Genomic DNA, 25709 nt, shown 5'->3' with positions numbered 1-25709 from the left:
AAATCAAGGCACTCGAAAAGATCCTCTGGAAAAGAGTAATATTCTTGGCACAGAGTTTAATACACAGAATTATATGGAGAGTAAGAAATTACACACAGATATAGCGAGACAGCAGAACGCAAAGTGAAACGAACCCCATGCTGAAGAGCCTTTAAGCACAAACATAACGAATTTGCAAATGGATAACAAACAGTCATTATAATTCATCACACATTGAAATATTAGACAAATCAACAATACAGCTCTTCCAATTAGTGGCCCATTGATATTATGCTGAACACAGTCCAAAAGATTCAATAAGTCACATCAGTCTCTACTGTCTGTCTACTGTTTACTATCATAGCCAAGTGGCTAACAAAGGTAAACAGCAGTTTTCTCGATCCCTACTAATGAATGTTATCTTGTTTCAGGACAATACCAGGTAAGCAGATGTGTCGTTTTTTTCTGGGATTTCACACAACCCAGGAAAAAGAATTAATACATAATAGGCTTGGAGTGACAATATGAATCATAATCAAGCAGCCCGCCCCCCTCCCCTTTTGACAGGTTGTGTGTGAGACTTCAGCACAGCAGCAAGCAGGCGCACCGAGGGCCCTCACACTCAGTTTTTACATATATGCTGTCAACGTTAACTCTGTCATCAAGATTGACACGATTACAATTTTTAACCCATCTGGAGCGCAGAATGCACAAACTTTGGACAAATTGTCTAAAATGCATTGACAGAGACATTTCAGGGATTTTGAGTCATTCTGCGCTCCAGAACGGATTAATTGTGTAAAATTTTTTAATCACGTAATCGTGATGTCAGCATTGACGTTAACTTTGACCCTCAAACCTCAAGAGGATATTTCTGTCTCTTCAGATTCAATGTGATGGGAGTGATTTCAGCCCTGAGTGATCACGCTGATGTTTGTACAGAGCAGACAATGAGGTGAATGTTTGGGCACATTGGTAACAGTGAAACGGTTTATTAGTAACGTGGGATCGTTTGTGTTCGGAGTATGAACTGAGATTCCTGAAGCTCTTGTCACACTGGTCACAGCTGTAGTTTCCTTCCATGTGTGTACATTCATGAAAAATACGATTACCTGATTGTGAGAAGCTTTTGTCACTGTCTCTGCACTTAAATGGTTTCTCTCCTGTGTGGACTCGTTTGTGTTTTTTAAGGTGACCTGCAGTAATGAAGGATGACCCACACTGATCACAGAGGTGCTTTTTAACCCCACTGTGAATCAGTTCATGGCGTTTTAATCTACTTGATGTGGTGAAGCTTCTCCCACATTCTTTGCAGTATTTCAGTTTGTCTCCAGTGTGTTTACGTTGATGTACTTTTAGGGTGTATTGGTGACTGAAAGTTTTCCCACAAAGGTCACAACGAAAGTCTTTCCCACCACCACAGTGGTGACAGGAATGAGAACTGGATCCATCTGTGTCGCTCTGCTTCTAAACAAAGACACAAAGACAGTTTAAGTCATTCCTTCAACATTTTTATCCTGAACATCGCCTGAAATAAAGAATCTCTGCAGATGTCCAATTACATTTTACTGTTTAACGCGCTCAGTTTACTGGGCTGCAATAACTACAATACTACCACCATAATACTGCAGTAATACTAAAATCATAACTGAAATGAAAATCTGAATAATCACTCAGAGCTGCTTTTCCATGCAGTAGAATTGATAACATGCTAACACAGTTTAATGAGCAGAGTTGTTCCAAACAGTCAGGCTAAAATGACAAGATAACAATATAAATACATACCTCACAGTAACTGCACTTGGAGAGTCTCTTTCTGGTGTGGATCTGTTGGTGTTCTCTCAGGTAATGTGGAGCTTTAAAAGTCTTCTCACACAGGTCACATTTATAAGGTCTCTCCTCAGTGTGGGTAAACATGTGGCGTTGTAAGTGTGTGTGTTTAGCAAAGTGTTTGCCACACTGTTCACAGCAGTACACATCATGTCTGGTGTGAATGCGCAGGTGTAAATTTCTGCACTCAATCCGGCTGAAAGTTTTTCCACAAATGTCACAGCTGTACGCCTTAATTCCAGAGTGGGTAACTAGATGCCTCTGTAGGTTGCTACTGCGAGTAAAAGCTCTGCCACACTGATCACAGCTGTACGCTTTAACTCCACTGTGGATGAGTTGGTGTTGTTTTAGGGTACTCTTCAAGGAAAAAGTCTTTCCACACAAGTCACAGCTGAACGGTCTCTCTCCAGTGTGGATGACCTGATGGAGTTTTAGTGAAGTCCTCCCAGTAAACTCCTTCCCACACTTGTCACAGGTGTGTTTTTTCTCTCCCTTTCTTCTGTGAGGTTTGTCGGCCTCCTGAGAGCGCTGACTTCTCGCTCCATGTTGGTCCTGCAGTGACAGAGATACAAACAGAGGCAGTGAGTGAAATGCAGTCGTGGAACAAACTGAACCTTCAAACTCCCTCCATTAACACTAGTTTTAAACCTGAAGGTGGAGTGTGGCACCAAACACCTTAAAGGTCTCTTATCTCCACCTGCTGGTAGTTCTAACACATTACATCCAACCTGGTGTTAAAAATAATTCATGACTGTTCAAACCAATGACTGTAGAAAACGTTGTCTCTATCGCTCACTGGTGTCTGGCTGCGATATAGATCTATAGATCATAAGCCCCGCCTCCTCCATGTTAGCAGACGGGAGTGGGGTCAGAAAAAAAAAAAGCAATCTGCTCAGATAACTTTTCAATCATTAACTATAGATTAAAATAGTAAAGCCCAGTATTTATGCACTGAAACCAACTACAGCTGTTTGGTGGCTTACATTAAAATAAAGTTTGTTTCAAATATTCTGGTTAAAAGAAACAGTCTGGATGATTCTTAATAAGTTATTGTTCACAGTTACATGTACAGTACTCTGTACAGCTTACATGCTCTGAGAGAAATAATTTGAAGCTTTGGTATTTCTTGTCCAATACCCAGCCAACCGCTGAAACACCAGTTATAATACCTGCGTATGTTGGTGACCACAATGCAGCAGCAGACTGAACAAGGACCGAAACCTGCTCCATCATATCATTTTTATCAATTTACAAAGCACCAACAACTCAAAACATATTGCAAAATCTGTTAGTATATAAGGCTTTGTCCTTTTCTGATAAACAGCTCATATGTCAGCTGCCAGCAGAGCTGTAGAAAGGAAAATATGTGAGAGAAGAACTTCAGATCCCGAGTGTGTGAGGACAGAGAGGATCAGCTTTATTTCAGATTTGAGGGAAAAACTTTATTTTTCAGTTTGTGATGATTCTGTTCTCTTCGTGATTCCAGGAGCTTCCCTCAGATTCAGACCTCAGCACCACCCAGTGACAACAGACAAATCATCCAACATGTTCACATGTTAACTGCAAAATTAATTGATGAAAACAGTACAAAGGTTAAAGTACCACATGACGTGCTGTCAGTGAAAGCTGCAGCTCTTTTATTGATACATTTAAAGTAGTGCTGTCAATAGATTAAAAATAATAACCTAATAAATAAACTAATAAATCGCTCAACTTTCTGTATTTAATCGCAATCAATTGATCAATATGCCTGAATGCAATTACACTTTTTGAACTTTATATATTTCCATAAATTTCTGATTTCTTCAATGATAATAAACTCAATGTAACAGTTACTATCTTTGTTCAATGTAGGATAATGTCTGTTTGTAACCTGAGGGTTCTTACTTTTACTTTTACTCCTTACATTTAAAAAACAGATGTGTTACTTTTGGTCTGAGGAGTTATTTCATCACTGCAGGCATCAAACATCAAATCAATATGAACCTAAACAGTAACACATGAAAGGCAATCCTGATCATGTACGTTAGTGATGGGTCGGTCGCGAACGAAATGGCTGTTAGAGCCGAATCTTTGACGTGAACAATGCGAGCCGGCTCCTTATCGCGAGCTTTTTTTCTTTCTTTCTTTCACCCTCTCTCTCTCTCTCGCACTTTTTTTTCCGCTTCATTCCGCACGCGAGCCTTGTGCTTTGCGCTGGGCAGAGGGGGGAGGGGCGGTAGTTACAGTCGCAGTAGCACAGGAACAGAGCGGGAGGGAGAGACAGAGAAAGAGAGCCAGGGACAACAACGTCACATTAGAAAGGTATAGTAATCATCCACAACTATTTTCAGTTGCAGATGATAAAGGATTCAGAAAGTTTATTCATGCAGGCCCATATGACAGAGAATGTGCATCTTCTTTTTCATATTTTAATTTATATTTAATTGTGTTGTGGTTTGCAGTGTTTTGTGTTGTTTCATTTTAAATTTGTTTAAAAGGAAAAAGCTGAAAATTTAAATAGTTAAAAGTTGAACTGTGACTAGTTGGTTTTTGTATTATATGATTTATTTATTACCTTTTATGTGGAGTGAATAAATAAAAGTATATTTACGGTGGCCCCTAGAGACAAAGCAGCACGTACAAACTTCAAAACACGTACAAACCCTGAAGCACGTACATACTCCAAAACACATAAAAACTCAGGCTACGTCCACACGTACCCAGGTATTTTTGAAAACGGAGATTTTTCTATGCGTTTGCACCTTTCGTCCACACGTAAACGGCGTTTTCGGTCACTGAAAACGGAGATTTCTAAAAATGCCTGTCAGGGTGGATATTTTCGAAAACTCCGTTTTTTGCATTTACGTGTGGATGAGGAAAACGGAGAAAATGCAGCGTCAAAGATGTGCGCCTTTTTTGACGTCACACTGTGCGCCACATTTTGTTTTGGTGAAATGAATTTCTACAATACTGTTACTGTTAATTGTACTCTCTGCAGTGTTTAAATGCTTACATATACACACACAGTTACTGTCCCTCCACACATACGACTCGGTTCTGCTTCTATGCCCCATCTTTGTTTACTATTTCCCACCGAGGCTTCTAGACTTCTGATTGGCCAACATTTCTACTAGGAATATATCGGCACCTGTTGCTTTGGCATGCTCCTAGCAGCGTTTTCCTTCATTTCTGCATTTACATGTGGATGGGATTTTTTTTTTTTTTTTTTTTTTTTTAAACGAAAACGGAAAATCTCTGTTTTCAAAAATACCCGTGTACGTGTGGACGTAGCCTCAGAAGCACGTAAAAATTCCAAAACATGACAAAAGACAACAGAAGTGCTCCAGAATGCTAGGCGCAGTGTTGAGCTTTTGTTACCTAGAGGCTACACAAGCCAGCAAGTACCAACGACCGGTGTGTGGTAGTAAGAGGTAAATGAACTTTTTCTTTTTTAATTATTTGAATATATATGAGTGCTTGTGTATTAATACACAAACAATACACATATGTTTTCAATTGTGTAAATTAAGTGATCTAGGTAGCTCTGTTTTGGAAGTTCAGTTAACGCTAGAAATGTGTTTTAGAGTTTGTACATGCTTTGTCTCTAGGGGCCACTGTATATATTTATATATAAACATATAATAAAACCACTTTTTTTACATTAGTAATTCCTTTTGTGCATAATTTTATATTATTGTAATAATAAATTAATTAAAGCAACAAAACAACCTAAAGAGCCGGTTCTCTAAAAAGAGCCGGAAATCCCATCACTAATGTACGTATCACCAGGGTGTGAAATATAAAAAAAGATGAAAGAGGCAAAACTGTGAGTCATAGTCAGGAGTTAAAGTGGGCCAATGTTTTTTTTCTTTTTGTTTTTGCACAGCAACTGAACGACTGCAGGTGCTCATAAGTTGCAGTAACAATACTTCAGCATCTAGCTATCCATGCAGAAGACGAGCGAGCATAAATGGAGTAATATTTTTTAAGTGGCAGGTAATTTCAAATGCAGCATTTCAATCAGCTCAACAAACATCAGCAAACACACAAACTGTTTGTGTGCAGTTTGTCTCACAGTGTGTTGCTGGCTAAAGGTCCAGCTGCTGTACATCACATGGAGAGAAAAGAAAGAGAGCTAACTTCACTCAGAGATGGAGAAAGATAAGACACACAGGACAGGAGAGGAAGAAGAGAGGTTAGATTTAAAGGGAAGGACTGCTCAGTGGGATTTGATCAACTGGAGATTAAAGCTTACATGTAAGTCCTCATGTGTTGAAATCAGATATTGGGTCTGTACATGTGACATTATGTTTTTTCATAAACTGAAAGATGCTGCAAAACAATCTGAGGCAGACTAACTGTGTTATTTAAAGACTGCATGAAGATCCTCTGCAGGTTAGTGCAGGATAAACAGGTTAGTTTGCTGAATTGTGATGGATTTAAAGTAAAGAACAGTGTGTGACTGGTGCACAGTGACTGTGGTGCTCATGTCAGAGTTAGATTACATCAAGTGTAGCAGAGATTCATTCAAACCTCATTTAAACTGGTCTTAATCAACCAAAGACCCAGACAGACTTTTAATCCATTCGAAAGCCTGATGCTGAGCCTTGTCCACCCCAGCTGTAAAACTCAGAAACCAGTCTTACTTGTTATCATCATATGCTATTGTCCACCTGGGCCTTACACAGAGTTTCTCTCTGATTTCTCAGACTTTTTATCTGATTTAGTGCTCAGCTCAGATAAAATAATTATTGTGGGTGATTTTAACATCCATGCAGATGCTAAAAATGACAGACTCAACATTGCATTTAATCTGTTATTAGACTCAATTGGCTTCTCTCAAAATGTAAAAGAACCCACCCACCACTTTAATCACACTTGTTTTAACATATGGCATAGAAACTGAACATGTAACAGTGTTTCCTGAAAACCCTCTGCTGTCTGATCATTTCCTGATAACATTTACATTTACAATAATTGATTACACAGCAGTGGAGAGTAGACTTTATCACAGTAGATGTCTTTCTGAAAGCGCTGTAACTAAGTTTAAGAATATAATCCACCCACTGTTATCATCTTCAATGCCCATAGAGCAGAGCAGCTATCTGAATGCTACTCCAACAGAGGTCAATCATCTTGTTTAATATTTTTACCTCCTCACTACATACGACTCTGGATACTGAAGCTCCTGTGAAAACTAAGGTCTCAAATCAGAAGTACCTGACTCCGTGGTATAATTCTCAAACACGTAGCCTAAAGCAGATAACTCGTAAGCTAGAGAGAAAATGGCGTGTCACAAATTTAAAGGATCATCATTTAGCCTGGAGAAATAGTTTGCTGCTTTATAAGAAAGCCCTCCGCAAAGCCAGAACATCTTACTCTTCATCACTGATTTAAGAAAATAAGAACAACCCCAGGTTTCTCTTCAGCACTGTAGCCAGGCTGACAAAAAGTCAGAGCTCTTTTGAGCCAACCATCCCTTTAATGTTAACTAGTAATGACTTCATGAACTTCTTCACAAAGAAAATGTTTATCATTAGAGAAAAAATTACCAATAATCATCCCACAGATGTAATATTATCTACAGCTACTTTTAGTAACATTGATATTCAATTAGACTCTTTTTCTCCAATTGATCTTTCTGAGTTAACTTCAATAATTACTTCCTCCAAACCACCAACGTGTCTTTTAGACCCCATTCCTACAAAACTGCTCAAAGAAGTCCTGCCATTAATTAATTCTTCAATCTTAAATATGATCAACCTATCTCTAATAATCGGCTATGTACCACAGGCCTTCAAGCTGGCTGTAGTTAAACCTTTACTTAAAAAGCCATCTCTAGACCCAGCTGTCTTAGCTAATTATAGGCCAATCTCCAACCTTCCTTTCATATCAAAAATCCTTAAAAAGAGTAGTTGTCAAACAGTTAACTGCTCATCTGCAGAGGAATGGCTTATTTGAAGAGTTTCAGTCAGGTTTCAGAGCTCATCACAGCACAGAAACAGCTTTAGTGAAGGTTACAAATGATCTTCTTATGGCCTCTGACAGTGGACTCATCTCTGTGCTTGTCCTGCCAGACCTTAGTGCTGCGTTCGATACTGTCGACCATAATATCCTATTAGAGCGATTAGAACATGCTGTATGTATTACAGGTGCTGTGCTGCAGTGGTTTGTATCATATCTATCTAAAAGACACCAATTTGTGCATGTAAATGGAGAGTCCTCTTCACACACTAAGGTCAATTATGGTGTTCCACAGGGTTCAGTGCTAGGACCAATTCTGTTTACATTATACATGCTCCCCCCTAGGCAGCATCATTAGAAGACATAGCATAAATTTTCACTGCTATGCAGATGACACTCAGCTCTATCTGTCCAGGAAGCCAGATAACACACACCAATTAGTTAAACTGCAGGAATGTCTTAAAGACATAAAGACCTGGATGGCCGCTAACTTTCTGCTTCTTAATTCAGATAAAACTGAGGTTATTGTACTCGGCCCTGAAAATCTTAGAAATATGGTATCTAACCAGATTCGTACTCTGGATGGCATTACCTTGGCCTCCAGTAATGCTGTGAGGAACCTTGGAGTCATTTTTGACCAAGACATGTCCTTCAATGCACATATTAAACAAATATGTAAGACTGCTTTCTTCCATTTGCGCAACATCTCTAAAATTAGAAATATCCTGTCTCAGAGTGATGCTGACAAACTACTTCATGCATTTATTACATCTAGGCTGGTCTATTCATTATTAATTTATTATTATCAGGATATCCTAAAAACTCCCTGAAAAGCCTTCAGCTAATCCAAAATTCTGCAGCAAGAGTACTGACAGGGACTTGAAAGAGAGACCATATTTCTCCTGTTTTGGCTTCCCTTCATTGGCTTCCTGTTAAATCCAGAATTGAATTCAAAATCCTGCTCCTCACATACAAGGTCTTAAATAATCAGGTTGGGAACCGGTATCCGGTGCCATAATGGCACCAGTTCTGACATAAACGGTAGTAACCAGACCGAAAAGCAGCGCACATTTCGGTGCTTTCTTTCGGTGTTTTTTTTTCCCTAAGATGTAATACACTTTGGATTCTAGCCAATAATTTTACCTTTGCAAGCGTAGTAGGCGGGCCCAGGTACGTACGTTCTTTTAGAGCAGAGCTACAGATTAAAAATGCCCAAGGCGAAGCGGTCAAAAGTCTGGCTGTACTTCACAGCAAAATATGCAAACTCAGCAGCCTGCAACAAGTGCTTTAAGCTGATACTGTGCAAAGGAGGTAACACCTCAAATCTCATGAAACACCTACCGACGTATCGCATTTTGTTAAAAGCTGAGAAATGCACCGTATTTGATAGCTTGCTGCGAAACCTTACACCGTGCACATCTACTGTGGGTGTGGTGCCTGTTATCGGACCCGGAGTTAGCAACATCCCCCAAAAACCCGAAGAGGAGAGTCCTGGCCCCTAGCCCTGCCAGTGTAGCAGAAATGATGACGGATGATCATGGCAGCAGCAGCCGTTCTTCTCTGAGTAGCTTAATGTTGTTCATTTTTAATTTACGTTGAGTAAGCTAACCACATTATTAAATTAATGCATGTAAGGTGAACTAGCAAACACCGTCGTAGTTACATGCGGCTGTCTTCTTGTTTGATGGCAGATACTCCCTTCACCCTGGCCAAAAAGGCTAAAATGACGAAAGAAAAAGTGGGAAACAGCTAAACATCAGAGGTTTTTAAGTGCTAACTAAAAATAAAGACATGATGATAGTTTTTTTAATTATGCAAATTTTTTGAGATAGGAATTTTGGGTTTTCATGAGTTATGTATGCCAAAATCATCAATATTAAAACAATGAAAGGCTTGAACTACTTCAGTTGTGTGTAATGGATCTAAAATATATGAAAGTCTAACGTTTATCAGTACATTACAGGAAATAATGAACTTTATCACAATATGCTAATTTTTTGAGAAGGACCTGTATTTTCAATGGTTACCTTGATTGACTTAGTGACCTGGAATGTTAAAGGCCTGAACCATCCTATTAAAAGAAAGAAGGTTCTCACTCACTTGAAAAATGTGGGTGCTGATATAGCTTTTATCCAAGAAACCCATCTTAAAATGTCAGATAATACTCGTTTGAGTATGAGTTGAGTGGGGCAGCTCTTCCACTCACATTTTACAGCAAAGGGAAGAGGTGTAGCAATATTGGTAAATAAAAGGGTTCCTTTTACCCCTTCTTTGACTCTGGCTGATTCAAATGGATGATACGTTATAGTAACCGGATCAATTTTTAATATTAGTGTTACATTAGCAAATATATATGGCCCAAACTATGATGACCCCAATTTTTTTTTCACGCGTCCCTGGCCTCCTGCCTTATTTGAATACCCATTTACTTATTATGGGTGGTGACTTTAATTTGTGCTTGGACCCTGGGATGGATAGATCGTCTGTAAGAACTTGATACTCCACAACAAAGTCAGCTTCTTATTTACAGTCCTTTTTTTTTTTTTTCCACACCGATAAGACAGACAATATTCCATTTTTCAAACGCTCATCAAACCTACAGTAGAATTGACTATTTTTTTACTGATAACAAACTAACCTCTCTTGTTAAGTCATGTGATTATCAGCCTATTGTAATATCTGACCATGCGCCCTTAATATTGACACGACACATACATGGTATGGAGTCTCCTAAATGGATGTGGAGATTTAACTCTCTTTTGTTAAGTGATGAAAACTTGATAGAATTTATTTCAAATCAAATACCTACTTTTTGGAATTTAATTTAACTCCAGATATTTCCATCTTGTTGGTCTGAGAGGCTCTTAAGGCCTATCTTCGCGGCCAGGTTATATCGTTTGCATCTAATAAGAAACGTACTCCTACTTCCAAACTAAAGGATTTGGAAAAGCAAATAGCAGATTTGGATAATAGGCTTGTATAACATTACTTCTCAAAAAAGATAAAAACCCTTTGGAATGTGGATCCTACAGGCCAATTTCACTCCTGAATTCAGACTATAAAATACTAGCGAAGGTTTTGGCCAACCGATTGGAAAAAGTTTTACCCAACATAATCTCTTCAGATCAGACTGGTTTTTATTAAAAACAGAACCTTTTTTAGTATTCGTCAACTACTTAATATAATGTACACCCCAGCCAAACTGCTTCCGAATGCCTTCTCTCCATGGATGCGGAGAAGGCTTTTGATAGAGTAGAATGGGAATATCTTTTCGAGGCCTTGCAAAGATTTGGGTTTGGAAGTTCCTTTTTATCCTGAGTGAAATTACTCTATGCCTGTCCTTCAGCTATGGTACTCACTAATAACCATTATTCTAAACTGTGGGAGCCAAGTTAAGATAGTTCATATGTTTTAGTAGTTATATTTCGCTGTTGTTAAGCTTGCTTGTGTAATTAATAATTTAGGAAGTAAATGCATGTTTATGGTGGAACTAAAATTATTTTATTGCTGTGTTGGTTTGGTTACGTAGTACCATGAATACATGTGCCTTAAGGACTCGTGTTTATAGTAAAATCCGGGCTTCACGGCTGTATGCAAATTAGCGCATGCGGTGCGGGAGGGGGGAGAGAGAAAAGGAGTTAATACGGTATAAGCTATACGCGGCAGCACGGTAGAACAGAGCCACACGGTTTTCCTACCGTAGTAGGTTATTTTGTTGAGGAAGCTTGAAGTTAAACCTGACCACTCCTGTAAGACGCAAACTGTGGAATAAATTTTTGTTACAAATTTTTACATCGGAGTCCTGTGGAGTTCTTTTTCCTCTTCAAACTGACCTACGCGAGTGAAGCACGGGAAAACTGGTCTCACGGCTTGTACATTTTGTAGGAAAACCCGCTCGTTGTGGATTAATTCAAGCAACTAAGAAGGAAAAAACCCAAGCTGCTGCAGCAACAACAAACGTAAGTGGAGCTAATTCACGAGGAAAAAGTGCTGAGTCATTGTGGATGCTGAGCTGTGTGGTAGCCAACCTGCATGATTTTTGGATGATAAAATAAGGCATTTTTTTGTTGCTATTCGGGAAATTAATAGCATGAACGAAGAGGAAGAAGGCACAGTAGCAGAAATGGAAGCTAGAGCGGTGAAAATCACACCTAAAGCCATGGAGGAAAGGCTGCAATGTGTTGTTAACTTACGGAAGGCCAAGCTAGCCAAATTAACAGGCACAGTGAAAAAAGTGCGCCAGCTGATGGAAAGTGAATGTGATGCAAGCCTAGCAGAAGCAACACAGTTAATGAAGGATTTTAATGAGCGTGGATATCAAACGGCTAAGAGACTGTTGGAAGAGCACTTTGGAAATGCCTACAAGATATCAGTGGCATACATTAACAAGGCTCTGAACTGGCCAACCATCAAGTCAGACGATGGAGAGGCTCTTCACGCTTTCGGCCTCTATCTTACTGGATGTCATAACGCAATGATGGATGTGGAGTACATGGAGGAGTTGGACAACACGGCCAACATGCGTGCTATCGTGTCTAAGCTTCCGTACAAGCTGAGAGAAAGGTGGAGAACATTTGCTTGTGGGGTCCTAGACAAGGAAAAACGCAGAGTCAAGTTTGCAGATCTGGCAGAGTTTGTCAATAAGCAGGCCAAAGAAGTTTTGCATCCATTGTTCGGTGATATAAAGGACAGCACCTTAAAGGTCCAAGTTAGAGGGCAAGTGGATGAGAGGTTACAAAGGAAAAGTGGAATCAGAAAGGGACTCACCACAGCTGCAACTATCACCACTACACAGGACGTACCCGCTAAAGAAAGGAACAAGGTCAGCGAAACTCAGGTGTGTGCATTTTCCAAACCCTGTCTCTTCTGTCGTGGTGAAGAGCACACCATGGAACAGTGCAAGAGGATGAGGAAGTCACTTCATAAGGAAAAGATTGATTTCATGCGAACTAAAGGACTATGCTTCAGCTGTCTTAAGCAGGGACACATGAGTAGTTCGTGCAAAGAAAAGGCAAGTTGTCAGGTTTGTGCACAACTGCACCCCACAGTGTTACACATGAAGACTAAGCCCAGTGCTACAAGCAAAAGGGCAGCTCCTGAAGCGGAATCATCACAAAGAGAAGACCAAACAGAGTCAATCGTGAATGGATTTATTGAAATGGAAGCACCTGCTCACGCTGCAGAGAAAACAGAGCACATCTTGGCAATAGTTCCAGTCCAAGTGAAACCTAAAAGAGGACAAAAGGTGACACACACTTATGCTTTCCTGGACCCTGGCAGTACTGCCTGCTTTTGTACTGAAGAGTTAATGCATGAGCTTAACTTGTCTGGCAGGAAGACAAACATTTTGCTGAAAACAATGGGAGAAGAACAGGTCGTCAGTAGCCACATTGTGTCTGGGTTGGAAATAAGCAGCTTGGACAGTGACGACTTCTTTGAGTTGCCAGAAATGTACAGTCACAGTGACATTCCTGCTTCTGCTGACAACGCTCCTTCTCAAGACTACGTGAACAGGTGGACCTACCTTCAGCAGGTGTCTATACCTAGGATTAAAGCAAAGATCGGACTGCTAATCGGGGCTAATGCACCTAAAGCTGTTGAACCGTGGCAAGTTATAGCCAGCGAGAATGGCGGTCCATATGCTGTGAAGACAAGGCTTGGTTGGACCATCAGCGAACCCCTCCAAGGAAGCAGGTCACAAAGGGCAGCATGCGGACTGATTCAGGTTGCAGCAAACCGCATATCAGTTAGCAAATTGGATGAACTCTGGGACCAGCAGTTTAAAAGTGACTTCCCTGAATGTGAAAGAAACGAGAAGCAAGAAATGTCAAGGGAGGATTTGCAGTTTCTGGAGATAGCGACAGAGTCAGCTACTATTGTGGACAGACATTACAGCATCGCTCTGCCATTGCGGAACAAGCGCCTTAAGATGCCCAACAACCGCAAAGTGGCTGAGCAACGTGCCTTACACCTAAAGCGGAAGTTGGAGAGGAACACTTCATTCCACGCAGAATACTCGGCTTTCATGAGTGACGTCATAACCAAAGGTTACGCAGTGAAAGTGCCAGAAAAGGACCTTGGTCGGGATGATGGAAAGGTTTGGTACCTACCGCACCACGGAGTTTACCATCCCAAGAAACACAAGCTTCGAGTGGTCTTTGACTGTGGAGCATCGTACAAAGGCACCACCTTAAATGATCAACTGTTACAAGGACCAAATCTGACCAGTACCCTTCTTGGGGTAATTATCCGCTTCAGACAAGAAGAAGTGGCCATCATGGCAGATGTGGAAGCAATGTTCCACCAAGTAAAGGTGCCTGATGAAGATTCTGACCTTCTTCGGTTCCTGTGGTGGACATCTGGTGACATTACTCAGGAAATGGTGGAGTACAAGATGGTGGTTCACATTTTCGGTGCAACTTCGTCACCAAGCTGCGCCAGCTTTGCTCTGCGCAAATGTGCTGAAGACAACCAAGATCCAGCCAACAGCCAAGCGGTTGACACAGTGCTGCACAACTTCTATGTGGACGACTGTTTGAAGGCTGTGAGCTCAGAAGAGGAAGCCATACAGTTGTACCACACTCTTAGAGCTGTATGTCAGAGGGGTGGATTCAGGCTCACAAAATGGATAAGCAATAGCAGAGCAGTTCTGTCTGCTATTCCAGAAGAAGAAAGGGCATCAGAGGTTAAAGATCTCGATCTGGATCAGGACACACTTCCCATTGAGAGAGCGCTGGGAGTCCAGTGGTGTATTCAATCTGACAGCTTCAGGTTCAAGATTGTAATGCCGGACAGGGCACCCACTCGGAGGAACCTCTTGTCCATTGTGAGTTCTGTCTACGACCCACTGGGTATCTTGTCACCAGTCACGCTTCAAGCGAAGAAGATTCTGCAAGAGCTTTGCAGGAGAAAGGTTGGCTGGGATGCCATCATACCTGCAGATCTAGCTCACAGGTGGCTCAAGTGGAAGACCCAGCTCCACCAGCTAGAGAACATAAGCGTTCCAAGATGTTTTAAACCTGTGGGCTTTGGAGAGTCAGTATACAATCAGCTGCAACATTTTGCTGATGCCAGTGAAGAGGGCTATGGTACAGTAAGCTACTTGCTACAGAGGAACAGCCGTAACGAAGTCTACTGCGCATTCATGTTGGGAAAGGCAAGAGTGGCCCCACTGAAGCCCATTACAGTTCCCCGCATGGAACTTACCGCAGCAACAATGGCAGCACGCATGGACAAGGTTCTGACATCTGAATTGCAGCTTCCACTCCAACCATCTGTATTTTGGTCAGATAGTACCACGGTACTCAAGTATATCAGCAATCAAACAAGTAGATTCCGTACCTTTGTTGCTAACCGTGTGGATGCAATCTTGAAATGCTCCAGTCCAGAGCAATGGAGGTACATCAACACCTCACTGAATCCTGCCGACTTTGCATCAAGGGGGCTCCAAGCAGAGAGCTTCATGCAGGCCCACACATGGTTACAGGGGCCGGACTTTCTCACCAAACCCATGGAAGAGTGGCCAGAAGAGGTGCATCCAGTTGAAGGCCTGACTACAGATGACCCAGAGGTAAAGGGTAACCTGGTGTGTGCTAGTACAATCAAGGAATGTGAAGATGTAGCGCTGGAGTTCTTGCAGTACTTCTCATCCTGGTTTAGACTCAAAAGGGCGGTGGCATGGATGCTTAAAGTCAAGAGCATTCTGCTGCAACTGTGTCGCAAAAGGAAGGAGTTGAGTGCTGTTAAAGCTCAACCTGTAGTCGAGAGGGATATGAAAGGTTTCAAGGACAGCCTGTTTCAAGGGGACACCAACAAGCTAACCTTAGAGAACCTTGCCAAGGCTGAAGAAGCAATCATTCGCTACTGTCAAAGGAAGACATTTCCCAAAGAGATCACCGCGCTTTCTAAAGGTCAAGGGGTAAAGAGGACTAGTAGTCTTTTCAAACTGAGTCCGGTACTGGAACAAGGCATCCTCAGGGTCGGAGGGCGACTCAGCAGAGCGGCTCTACCCGAGGAGTCTAAGCGGCCAGCAATCCTGAACAAGGATCTTCACGTCACGAAGCTTATCCTCAGAGAAATACATGAGAACTTGGCTCATTGTGGTCGCAATCATGTTATCTCCAAGTTGAGAACGAAATTTTGGGTACCCGGTGCCAACTCTGCAGTAAGAAAAATACTTGCTAGGTGTATTGCCTGCCGGCGTGAGCATGGAGTTGCAGGACAGCAGCAAATGGCCGACCTGCCCCGAGACAGAGTTCTGCCTGATGACCCTCCATTTACTAACTGTGGAGTGGACTACTTTGGTCCGTACGAGATCAAACGTGGTCGAAGTACGGTGAAGCGGTATGGAGTCATTTTCACCTGCCTAACTACTCGTGCGATACACTTAGAGATGGCAGCCTCACTGGACACAGATTCCTTCATCCATGCTCTCCGTCGCTTCATAGCCAGACGAGGCCAGATAAAGATCCTTCGTTCTGACAATGGAACTAACTTCATTGGTGCAGAGTGTGAACTTAAAAGAGCCATTGCTGAATGGAATGTGTCCAAAATTGAAGACCACCTGAAACAACAAGGCATTCAGTGGACATTCAACCCTCCCTCAGGACCCCATCATGGAGGGGTCTGGGAGAGATTAATCAAGTCAGTGAAGAAAATCCTAAACGTTACCTTGAGGCTGCAGACACTGGATGAAGAGAGCCTGCATACACTTCTGTGTGAGGCAGAGGCCATTATTAATAGTCGGCCAATAACCAAAGCGTCCAGCGATCCAAATGATCTGGAAGTACTCACTCCCAATCACCTGTTGCTTCTCAGGAACAAACCATCTCTTCCTCCCGGACTGTTCGACAGGCAAGATCTCTACGCAAGAAGAAGATGGAAGCAAGTGCAATACATGGCGGAAATATTCTGGAAACGATGGGCAAGGGAATATTTGCCGCAACTTCAAGACAGGCAAAGGTGGACCCGTCCATCTCGCAACTTTTTGGTTGGAGACATTGTGCTTATTGCTGACGATACAGCCCCACGCAACTCTTGGATTACAGGGAAGGTAATCCATACCATCTCGGACAAGGCAGGAATGGTACGGCAGGTTAGGCTCAAAACCAAAACGAGTGTACTGGACAGGCCCATTACGAAGATTTGCCTTCTGCAGGAATCGGACTGAAGTAATCAGCTGCAGAGACTGAAGTTTGTGTACTTTGGCTCCACAAGTTTAATTTGGTAATTGTGTAATAGAGTCACAATTAGGGGCCGGTATGTGGGAGCCAAGTTAAGATAGTTCATATGTTTTAGTAGTTATATTTCGCTGTTGTTAAGCTTGCTTGTGTAATTAATAATTTAGGAAGTAAATGCATGTTTATGGTGGAACTAAAATTATTTTATTGCTGTGTTGGTTTGGTTACGTAGTACCATGAATACATGTGCCTTAAGGACTCGTGTTTATAGTAAAATCCGGGCTTCACGGCTGTATGCAAATTAGCGCATGCGGTGCGGGAGGGGGGAGAGAGAAAAGGAGTTAATACGGTATAAGCTATACGCGGCAGCACGGTAGAACAGAGCCACACGGTTTTCCTACCGTAGTAGGTTATTTTGTTGAGGAAGTTTGAAGTTAAACCTGACCACTCCTGTAAGACGCAAACTGTGGAATAAATTTTTGTTACAAATTTTTACATCGGAGTCCTGTGGAGTTCTTTTTCCTCTTCAAACTGACCTACGCGAGTGAAGCACGGGAAAACTGGTCTCACGGCTTGTACATAAACCGTTCCGCTTACATTGTGGAACCCGTCAGGGCTTCAGTGATCTCTTTAAATAAAAATTTGTTAAGTTACACTTCAGTATGCAACGAGACTTGACAAAATGGTCACCGCTTCCTCTCTCGTTAGTTGGGAGAGTGAATGTGGTTAAAATGTCTGTATTACCCAAATATCTTTATCTGTTTAGGCTGCCGGGGATTCCCATGATACATTGAGTTTTTCCTTTCCAGTCACCTTTCTCACTCACTATGTGTTAATAGACCTCGCTGCATTGAATCATATCTGTTATTAATCTCTGTCTCTCTTCCACAGCATGTCTTTATCCTGTTTCCTTCTCTCACCCCAACCGGTCGCAGCAGATGGCCATCCCTCCCTGAGCCTTGTTCTGCCGGAGGTTTCTTATTGTTAAAATCAGTGTGTGTTCATGGAGCTTGCATTTTCACCTGCTTGACATCACTGCCTGACAAGGTTAACTGTTTTCAGAACATTGCAGAGGCCTTATTGACAGTACTTGGCTCTAATATCTGTGTGAGCAGATTTTCTCTCACACAAAGAGTGTCTCAGTTAGCCGATTGAACGCTGGACACTCGGAGACCTGTGTCTCTGAGTGGGAGACTAGAGATCACATTAACACGTGTATCCCTGTATTAACAACCATGCCAGTTTGGCCCAGTTTATTTTTCTTATCATTGTTGTGAGGAGACCATAAATAGCATTTGCATTTTCAGTTGTACAGTTCATTTGCTGTTTTCCAAAAGTTGATTCTGTTCATCTGGACGTAGCGTTTAAAGAAAAAAAAAATCACTGAGTAGTGACAAAATCTTCTCATGATAGTCTTTCTGGTTTAGCAATACTGTGCACCTACCCTTGTCTGCCGGAAGGATGATAATGTTGTTGTCATCACTAAGTGATGTGAGTGCCTTCCTCTCCTCCATGGTGATGTTGGATGCTGGGGGCTTTGCATTGCTGAGACAGGCCGAAACTTTCTTCTGTAGTTGCTCTGCTTCCACTTCTGCAATATTGTTGTTACGAATCGCTGTTTCTGTGATCAGCTCCACTAGCGGGATTTGTCTCAATGTGACAGCAAAATTCAACCCTTTAGCAAGGATGTTTTTCTCTGTTTGGGTGAGTTGTCTGTCAGGCAAATTCTTTACACACTTGTCCACTTCCTGCGTGTCGCATCCTTGTCTCTTCTGGTCACTGAGGGCACTTTCCGTATTTTGCGTTGGTTTCCGACGTACAAGAGATGAACAGAATCAACTTTTGGAGATTTACTTTCCTCGATGATTGAGAATGCATCTAGATGTTCATTTGCTGTTATGGATAAAAAGTGTCTTTTTTTGTTTCAAAATAGCTGATAACTATTTGCTGACAGCTGCCAACATCTGCGAAAAAATATAATCCTATAAAGTTGTTCTGTATAGTGTGTAACTGTTAATATAGAGCGTAAATGGAGTAAATGTACTTTTGCCTCACACAGTCCTCTTTGGTGACATCTGCTGACCAAACATATGAAGAGCAGCTTCAATCAACAAATTATGATGAACAGCTTCATTATAATTACCCTGTCTACAGAGCTCAGCAGACGACAATAATAATAATAATAATAATAATAATAATAAAGAATAATAATTGCTTGTGACTTCTTAATGTTTGTAAACATAATTTAAAAATACATACTACATTATAATATGCAACACAGTCATATAACAGGTTGGGAGTATGAGAGTTTTAGACGCGACTCATTATTTGGTGAAACTGTGATATTTTCCTCACCTTCTGTGTTGAGCTCATTGTTTCCTCTGTAGTGACTCAGCTGAGTCCAGATGGCTGAAAATGTTCCTCTGCTGCTCCGTCAGACTCTTCTCCTCCTGCTGATCAGCTGGGACACAAAACAGATCTTTGTTAGGCTCCACACTGCACTGAAGAGTCAAAGTGTCTCATATGTTCATCTGACAACACAAAGTACAAATTTCACTCTGATTGCTTGTAGAAATCTTGTGAGACGTGTTGTGCTGCAAAGTGAGGTAACTCTCTCACTCACTTATACTTCAGGAGGAACTTTGTGACATTGGCTCTAATATTCTAAGCAGCCCTTTACTATGACAGGGCCAGAAAGTCATATTTGAAGGTTTGGGAGAAGGACCATGTTAAAGGTGGATTGGGGTTTATACACTTTGTTATGATACAGGTAAGGCTTATAAGAGCCTGAGAAGGTGTCCTGAATACTCCCCCACCCCACACTTTCCGCACCTTCAGCCCCAGTCCCACCACCTCCACCATTCCCCAAAGTTTGATTCTGTTCATCTGGACGTAGCGTTTGCAGTAGGAGAAACGTTTCGTCTCTCATCCAAGTGACTTCTTCAGTATCAGCTGACTGCAGGTTTCCCCAATCTTCAACAGTGCATTTGCATAATGACTGAAACGAGCACCACTGAAGGAACAATGGGCTGTGAGGTCAGTTATTTGAGCATTAATATGCAAATTCTCATGATCATTGATCATCAACCACAGATCAAAGCTCATTGATCAAATGCTGTGATTGCAGCGACTCCCCAACTCTCTGTGAATGGTACTCATGGCCATTGATCAGTGGTTTCAGTGCTTTGCTCCCTGGCTTTGACTGCAGCTGTGTTTGACACAGGAAGACATTATTACATTCTTCACACTCTCCTGCACATTAACCACCGCAATATATTTTTATTCTCTGTGCTTTCAAATATGAACACTGTTTACTTTCATCTCTGTTTCATTAGTTTTTGTTAACATCTTCCTGTGCATCACTTTACAGCAGCCAGACTCATTAAAATGAGACTTTGTAGGAGTTCACTTCCTCTCATGTGTTCATCCACAGCAGCTGGACAATAAAGTTTATTGTGACCCTGATACTGCAGCAGATCGCTCTCATCCATTTCCTGTTATCACTTCAAATAGAAATGAGGCTGTAGAGGTTTGGTGCAGGCAGAAAAACAGCTGCAGGGACAATGAAAAGACTTTTCTGCTCCAACTTCTCCCAGCATGCTGAGCTAATGATTAGTTGGTGTTTTTCTCCAAACACTCTCTCACTCTTCTCTCAACGTGTTCACAATAAACTGTGAACAGACACCGAGGAGAGCAGCAGAAGACCTCATTCAGGAGCTAAACTCAACATGAACTGAACTCACAGTAAAGTTAGCTCGGTGCTTACCTTTAGATGAGCCCACAAACCGAGAGAAACTCCGTGATGAAGCTGGAACTCTTTCCAAACACAGGAAACAGATCAGGGAGCAGAGACCCACGTGGTTCACGCTGATCTCAGCTACGATCCAGGAGACAAGGGTGGGCAGATCGATGCAGATATCGATCCAAACGTTGGTACTACTTTATACTCTTTGAATGAAAAAGCCGCTCTCTGTGCAAACACCTCCTCTCGTGGAGTATCCTCACTTTGCTCCGCCCTCTTCTTCTTCTTCTGTATAGGGTTTATTGGCGGTTGGCAAACAGCAAAATGGTGCATTACCGCCACCAACTGGTGTGGAGTGTGGACCAAAATGACAAAAAAAGAAATAAATAAAGAAACAAAACAATTAATAAAAGAAAAGAAAATACTCAAATTTTTCCGAACAAATGGGTCTGTCTTAAAAACCAAAATACAGCCTGATAACTTTTACTCATAGAGCTCACGCGAAATAAATCAAACAAGTCCAACTTCACTTTCATATCGTCCAGCTTTTTGATCAGCTGTCTCCTCTCCATATCATACTTCTGACACCGCCCTCTTCTTCTTCTTCTTAGAAATTGTATTTGTGGTTGTCAAACAACAAAATGATGCATTACCGCCACCAACTGGTGTGGAGTGTGAACTGGAACATCAACCCTCAAATCCTCCCAAACAATTTTCTCTCTTTTAAAAGGCCTGATAACTTTCACTTCCTGCAGTAAATCAATAAGATCCAGTTTCATTTTTATGTTACTGAGGTTTTGGATCAGTTACCTTCTCACAGTGTAAATATAACATGTTCTACAATTTCTTCTTCTCTTTTTTGAATGCTTTGAATGGAGGTTATAATCCACCATCACTGAACTGAAAAGAATCTTTAAATAGGAAGTCATCAATTCAGTTCTTGGTCAATTTCAGTGTATTTTATTGTGCTGGCTGAGTTTGATTAGATGATTTTTGCTTTTGTTAGTGGTTATATTAATTTCACTTCAATTTTCATTTTATTTTTTATTAATGCATGTATATATTTTCTTTTATATATAGCACTAATTTACAATAGGAGTTTTCAAGGTGTGTTGTTGCAAGGTAAAAGTCATTTTCAGCTCTTTTAAAGTATTCTAATAATATCTTATCTTTTAACAGGAGTGACTGGTTAAAGAAAAAGGGATTCTCTATGTCTGTTTAATATTTCATTAACCTCTGTTACCCCGTTGTATCCTAAACATTTTATTCTATCTATATCTATGAGCAGAAACGAAAAACAACATGATATATGCATTGCTGTCTTAAGCCGCTAGGGGGAATTGTTGTTAAGGAAGTACATTCTCCTCTGATGTCAAAGGAGCTTGCAATGAAAAGCGTCTGGACTTCTTTAAGTTGCTTGAAGACGTTTCACCTCTCATCCAAGAAGCTTCTTCAGTTCTAAGGTCAAATGGCCGAGAGTCCCAGATTCAAAGGACCCCTTGTCCCTCTTTGGGACAAGGGGTCTCACAGGTGTACACATGGGTGCTCACACACACAAACTACACCCTTTTTGGCTCCTACCTCAAAGCACACTGTGCGCTGTCGATCTTACGTGATGCACAATAATGTTTAATATTTACTGTTATATTCCCATATATCATCGTGATGTTGTTTATTATCTTGCTCTCGTTTTCTTTTTTCATTCTCAACAGGTGATCCAGGTGATTGATATATGTATTTTTTGTCTGCTTATTTTATTCTTCTCCGCTGTTTTTCTTTCCCTCTTCTCTCCGTGTACCTGGCCTGTACCACTGCACTTGCTGTCTTTGGAGCATCTGCCCCCCTTCCTCCTTTCTCATAATGACATGATCCCAGTTTTTCTTTGCCTTTGTATGGTCGCATGGCGTACCCATCAAAATAAAGTCTATGAGCATGGATTCTCAGCAGGGCTGAAGATGCGGCTCTCATTTACGGATGTGCCATTAATAACTGACGTATAAATTTATCTTGGAGGCCGGATGTAGTTGCATCGTGGGCCAGATATGGTCTGTGGGCCATAAGTTTGACATCCCTGGTGTAAAGTAACAACCTGCTCTGAACAATGAGTCTAGTTTCTAGTTTTCCTCGATCATCTTGTAGACTTGCTGTTCTTTACTTTGATAACGGAATAAATTATTCCTTTCTGATCATGCGAATTTTTCCCCATCCATATAAAACAGTAAACTGATTTAAGGATGACATAGAAAGTCAACGAGCTGTAGAAGTTGTGCTTCATAATAAATACACAGTATGTGACTGTTTTTAAGAGTCTTTTAACACAAACACTGACTTTCAAGGAATCACTGAATCCAGCTTTCCTTTAAGGAAAAAAAAGATCCATCTGACGCCACACGAGCCGATCCATCTTGTTGGTATTGCCTGCATCAGTATTTTTTCTCTTCATTATCAGCTATTTGAGTTTGCATCACTGCAGTATTAGATAAAAACCTCAACAAGCAGGCGACCCCCTATGAGCGATCACTTTGTGATGGTGGGAAGGAAAAGCAGAGAGAAGAGTTTGTTTCCCAAATACAAACTGGAAGCTGGTTCGACAGGAGAGAGGCCTGATATCTGAAAGCTCTGCTCTCATTCTAGTTTTCAAAACTAATAACCAAAAGTATGACTGCAGTCTGAGAGCGACGTGCTCTGTTGGGATCATACGGTACTACAGTATAAGGTCTTTAAGAAATGATTATTCAGGACTTTATATTCAATTCTAGATTTAACATGGAGCCAGTGAAGAGAAGCTAACAAGGTAGAAAGATGATTTGTCTGCTGTCAGGACTCTCACTCCAGCATTTTGGATTAACTGGAAGCTTTTTAGGGAACTTTTTAGTATAACGTGATCATAAAGGAATTACAAAAGTCGAGTTGAGTATGTGTGAACAAAACAAGATAAACATGAACAAAATCTTATTTTAACGTGCACTTTTACTAATTCTGTACTATGTAGTTTTACATGAAATATCAACTTCATATTGACATTTGTACATTAATCTTGAATTAGTATTTCATCTGTTATTATTTTTTCCATGTAATTCTCAAAGCAGTAATAATATCTTCAGTTTAATGAGTATGGTTTACTTAAGATTTCTTTCATATATATTTTTGACCTTAAACTAAAAACATTTTCTATGACAGCTTTGAACGCTCACGTTGTTCCTGATATTCTCAGATTTTCCTCACTGGTTCTTTCCTGTCAACGAATATTTTGTTTTTCAATATTCTCAAACTGCACTGATAGAAACTTGAAAAGTCTTAAACAACAGAACCAAAGAAGCTGGAATTATTTTGTCTCTCGACTCATCAGAACAGGAACTTTCATAGATGGAAAACCTGCTTTAGATTTGTGTTTTGAAGTCATCTGACTAACACAGACTAATCTGCACTACACAATGCCTTTGAATGGGTGTTTTCATGTCTCAGACTCTTGCTCTCACTCTAGATTTATGACACAGTACAGAACAAAACACAGTTAAAGGGAGGGAGGAACTTTCTTCTGTTTCACATTGGGATTAAAGTTTCAGCCATTTCAGTTATTTGATATCTAATATGTCACTTTTATCTGAGGTAGATGTCTCTGGCTGGACACTGACTTTGATGCTCAGCTTTTACGGTACAGTGCAGCTTTTCCTGCACAATATACAAAATACTTCTCAAATCACATCTCATGGTTATATTAAGTATTTTATGTTGTGTTATGTCAACATAGTGAAAACACACTAATGAAAACAAACAGCTGCTTATGTTGATTATGAGTTTAAAATCCAGCTGTTGCACTAAATGAAAAACACTTAAAATGAGCAGTGTTACAATTTATGAAGCTGATGAAAGATTTTATTACTAAAACATGCAGGAGTGGTTTTTAACTTAAAGGAGCCATAATAAGTCATGATACATTAATACAATATGCATAAGAGGGCAAACCATGTTTCATTCATACATCATTCTACCAGTAATCTAGTTCATCAGTTTGTAGCTTCACATAACAAAAGTAATTTTTGTTACAGGTTTTTCAATCACGTTTGTTTTTGCGTGAAGATGAACTACACGTACCAGACCTTTCTTATCTGCAAAGGTTGTTATGATTTTTCAGAATACCCAAGACCCTCGAGGTTTTTACATTGGGATCTAACCATGACAACATCTCTAGGCACAAAACAACTTTTCCTTTTTATCCATTTCTGTCATTCTTGTAGCAATGGTAAATATTCTCAAATCCACAGTTTCCAGAGAGGTCTGAAATGTACTGGATTTGTTTTCACCTTCTTCTAGGAGTAAAAAGTCTTTTTTTTTTGTCAAATAGTCCTGGAGGGAGAGCTGGTTTTCACTTCATGACAAGCAATAACTTTGTGATGTTGCATTAAACATGAGTATCTAAAAAGTAATCCCTTCAAGGTGCACGGCTCTGCTTGTCATGCAAGTGAACACTACTACATACCGTTTTACAATACTACGCTGTACTGTTGGCTGGGTTTTCCTCCACACAGTTTACAGAATAAACATTTTGCTATGACCCTTTGCACAGCTGAAACTCCATTTGTTTCATTTTTCTCTCAGTTTAAATGGAAACTTTTGAATCCGAATTTTAATGTTAGCTGGCATGCTTAACTCCTCCAAACTCTGCAGTTCCTTCATAGCATTGCAACACTATGTATAGATATAGACTATATAGATGTCATTGTCGTGGTTCTGGGTCATTTGATCCAGCGTTTTGAGTTTGTTGTGTCTTTGGTGTCTATCATGTATTAAGCCAGCGGTCCCCAACCTTTTTTGCGCCACGGACCAGTTTAATGTAAAAAAATATTTTCCCGGATCGGGAAAGCAGCCTACTCCTGAAAATGCGCCAACAACATTGAGAGTAACATTCTCCTCTCTACCCTTTAATGCTCTCTGGTCGCTATGGTAACATGTAAATATTTGAAATTTATTCACAACACACGGAAGAAGTCCCAGGGAAACCGAGTTAACGATAAAAACTCTGAAAACCATAA

The 25709-nt window shown here is 40.7% G+C and overlaps 1 protein-coding gene across 1 annotated transcript in view; it reads right to left on the bottom strand.

Moving 5' to 3' along the window:
- Nucleotides 1–249: 249 nt before the first annotated feature.
- LOC134634046 (zinc finger protein 208-like) overlaps nucleotides 250–25709 on the bottom strand; it is a 38645-nt gene continuing 13185 nt past the window's right edge. Inside the window, exons 4-5 of the mRNA XM_063483080.1 lie at nucleotides 1765–2361; nucleotides 250–1446 (exon numbers count right to left, since the gene is read on the bottom strand). Coding sequence (XP_063339150.1) covers nucleotides 868–1446; nucleotides 1765–2361 — 1176 coding nt within the window. The 3' untranslated portion in view covers nucleotides 250–867. The remainder of the gene's footprint in view (nucleotides 1447–1764; nucleotides 2362–25709) is intronic.

This window comes from Pelmatolapia mariae, linkage group LG9 (genome assembly GCF_036321145.2).
Source record: "Pelmatolapia mariae isolate MD_Pm_ZW linkage group LG9, Pm_UMD_F_2, whole genome shotgun sequence".
Lineage (NCBI taxonomy): Eukaryota > Metazoa > Chordata > Actinopteri > Cichliformes > Cichlidae > Pelmatolapia > Pelmatolapia mariae.
This window is presented reverse-complemented; position numbering and strand designations above follow the sequence as displayed.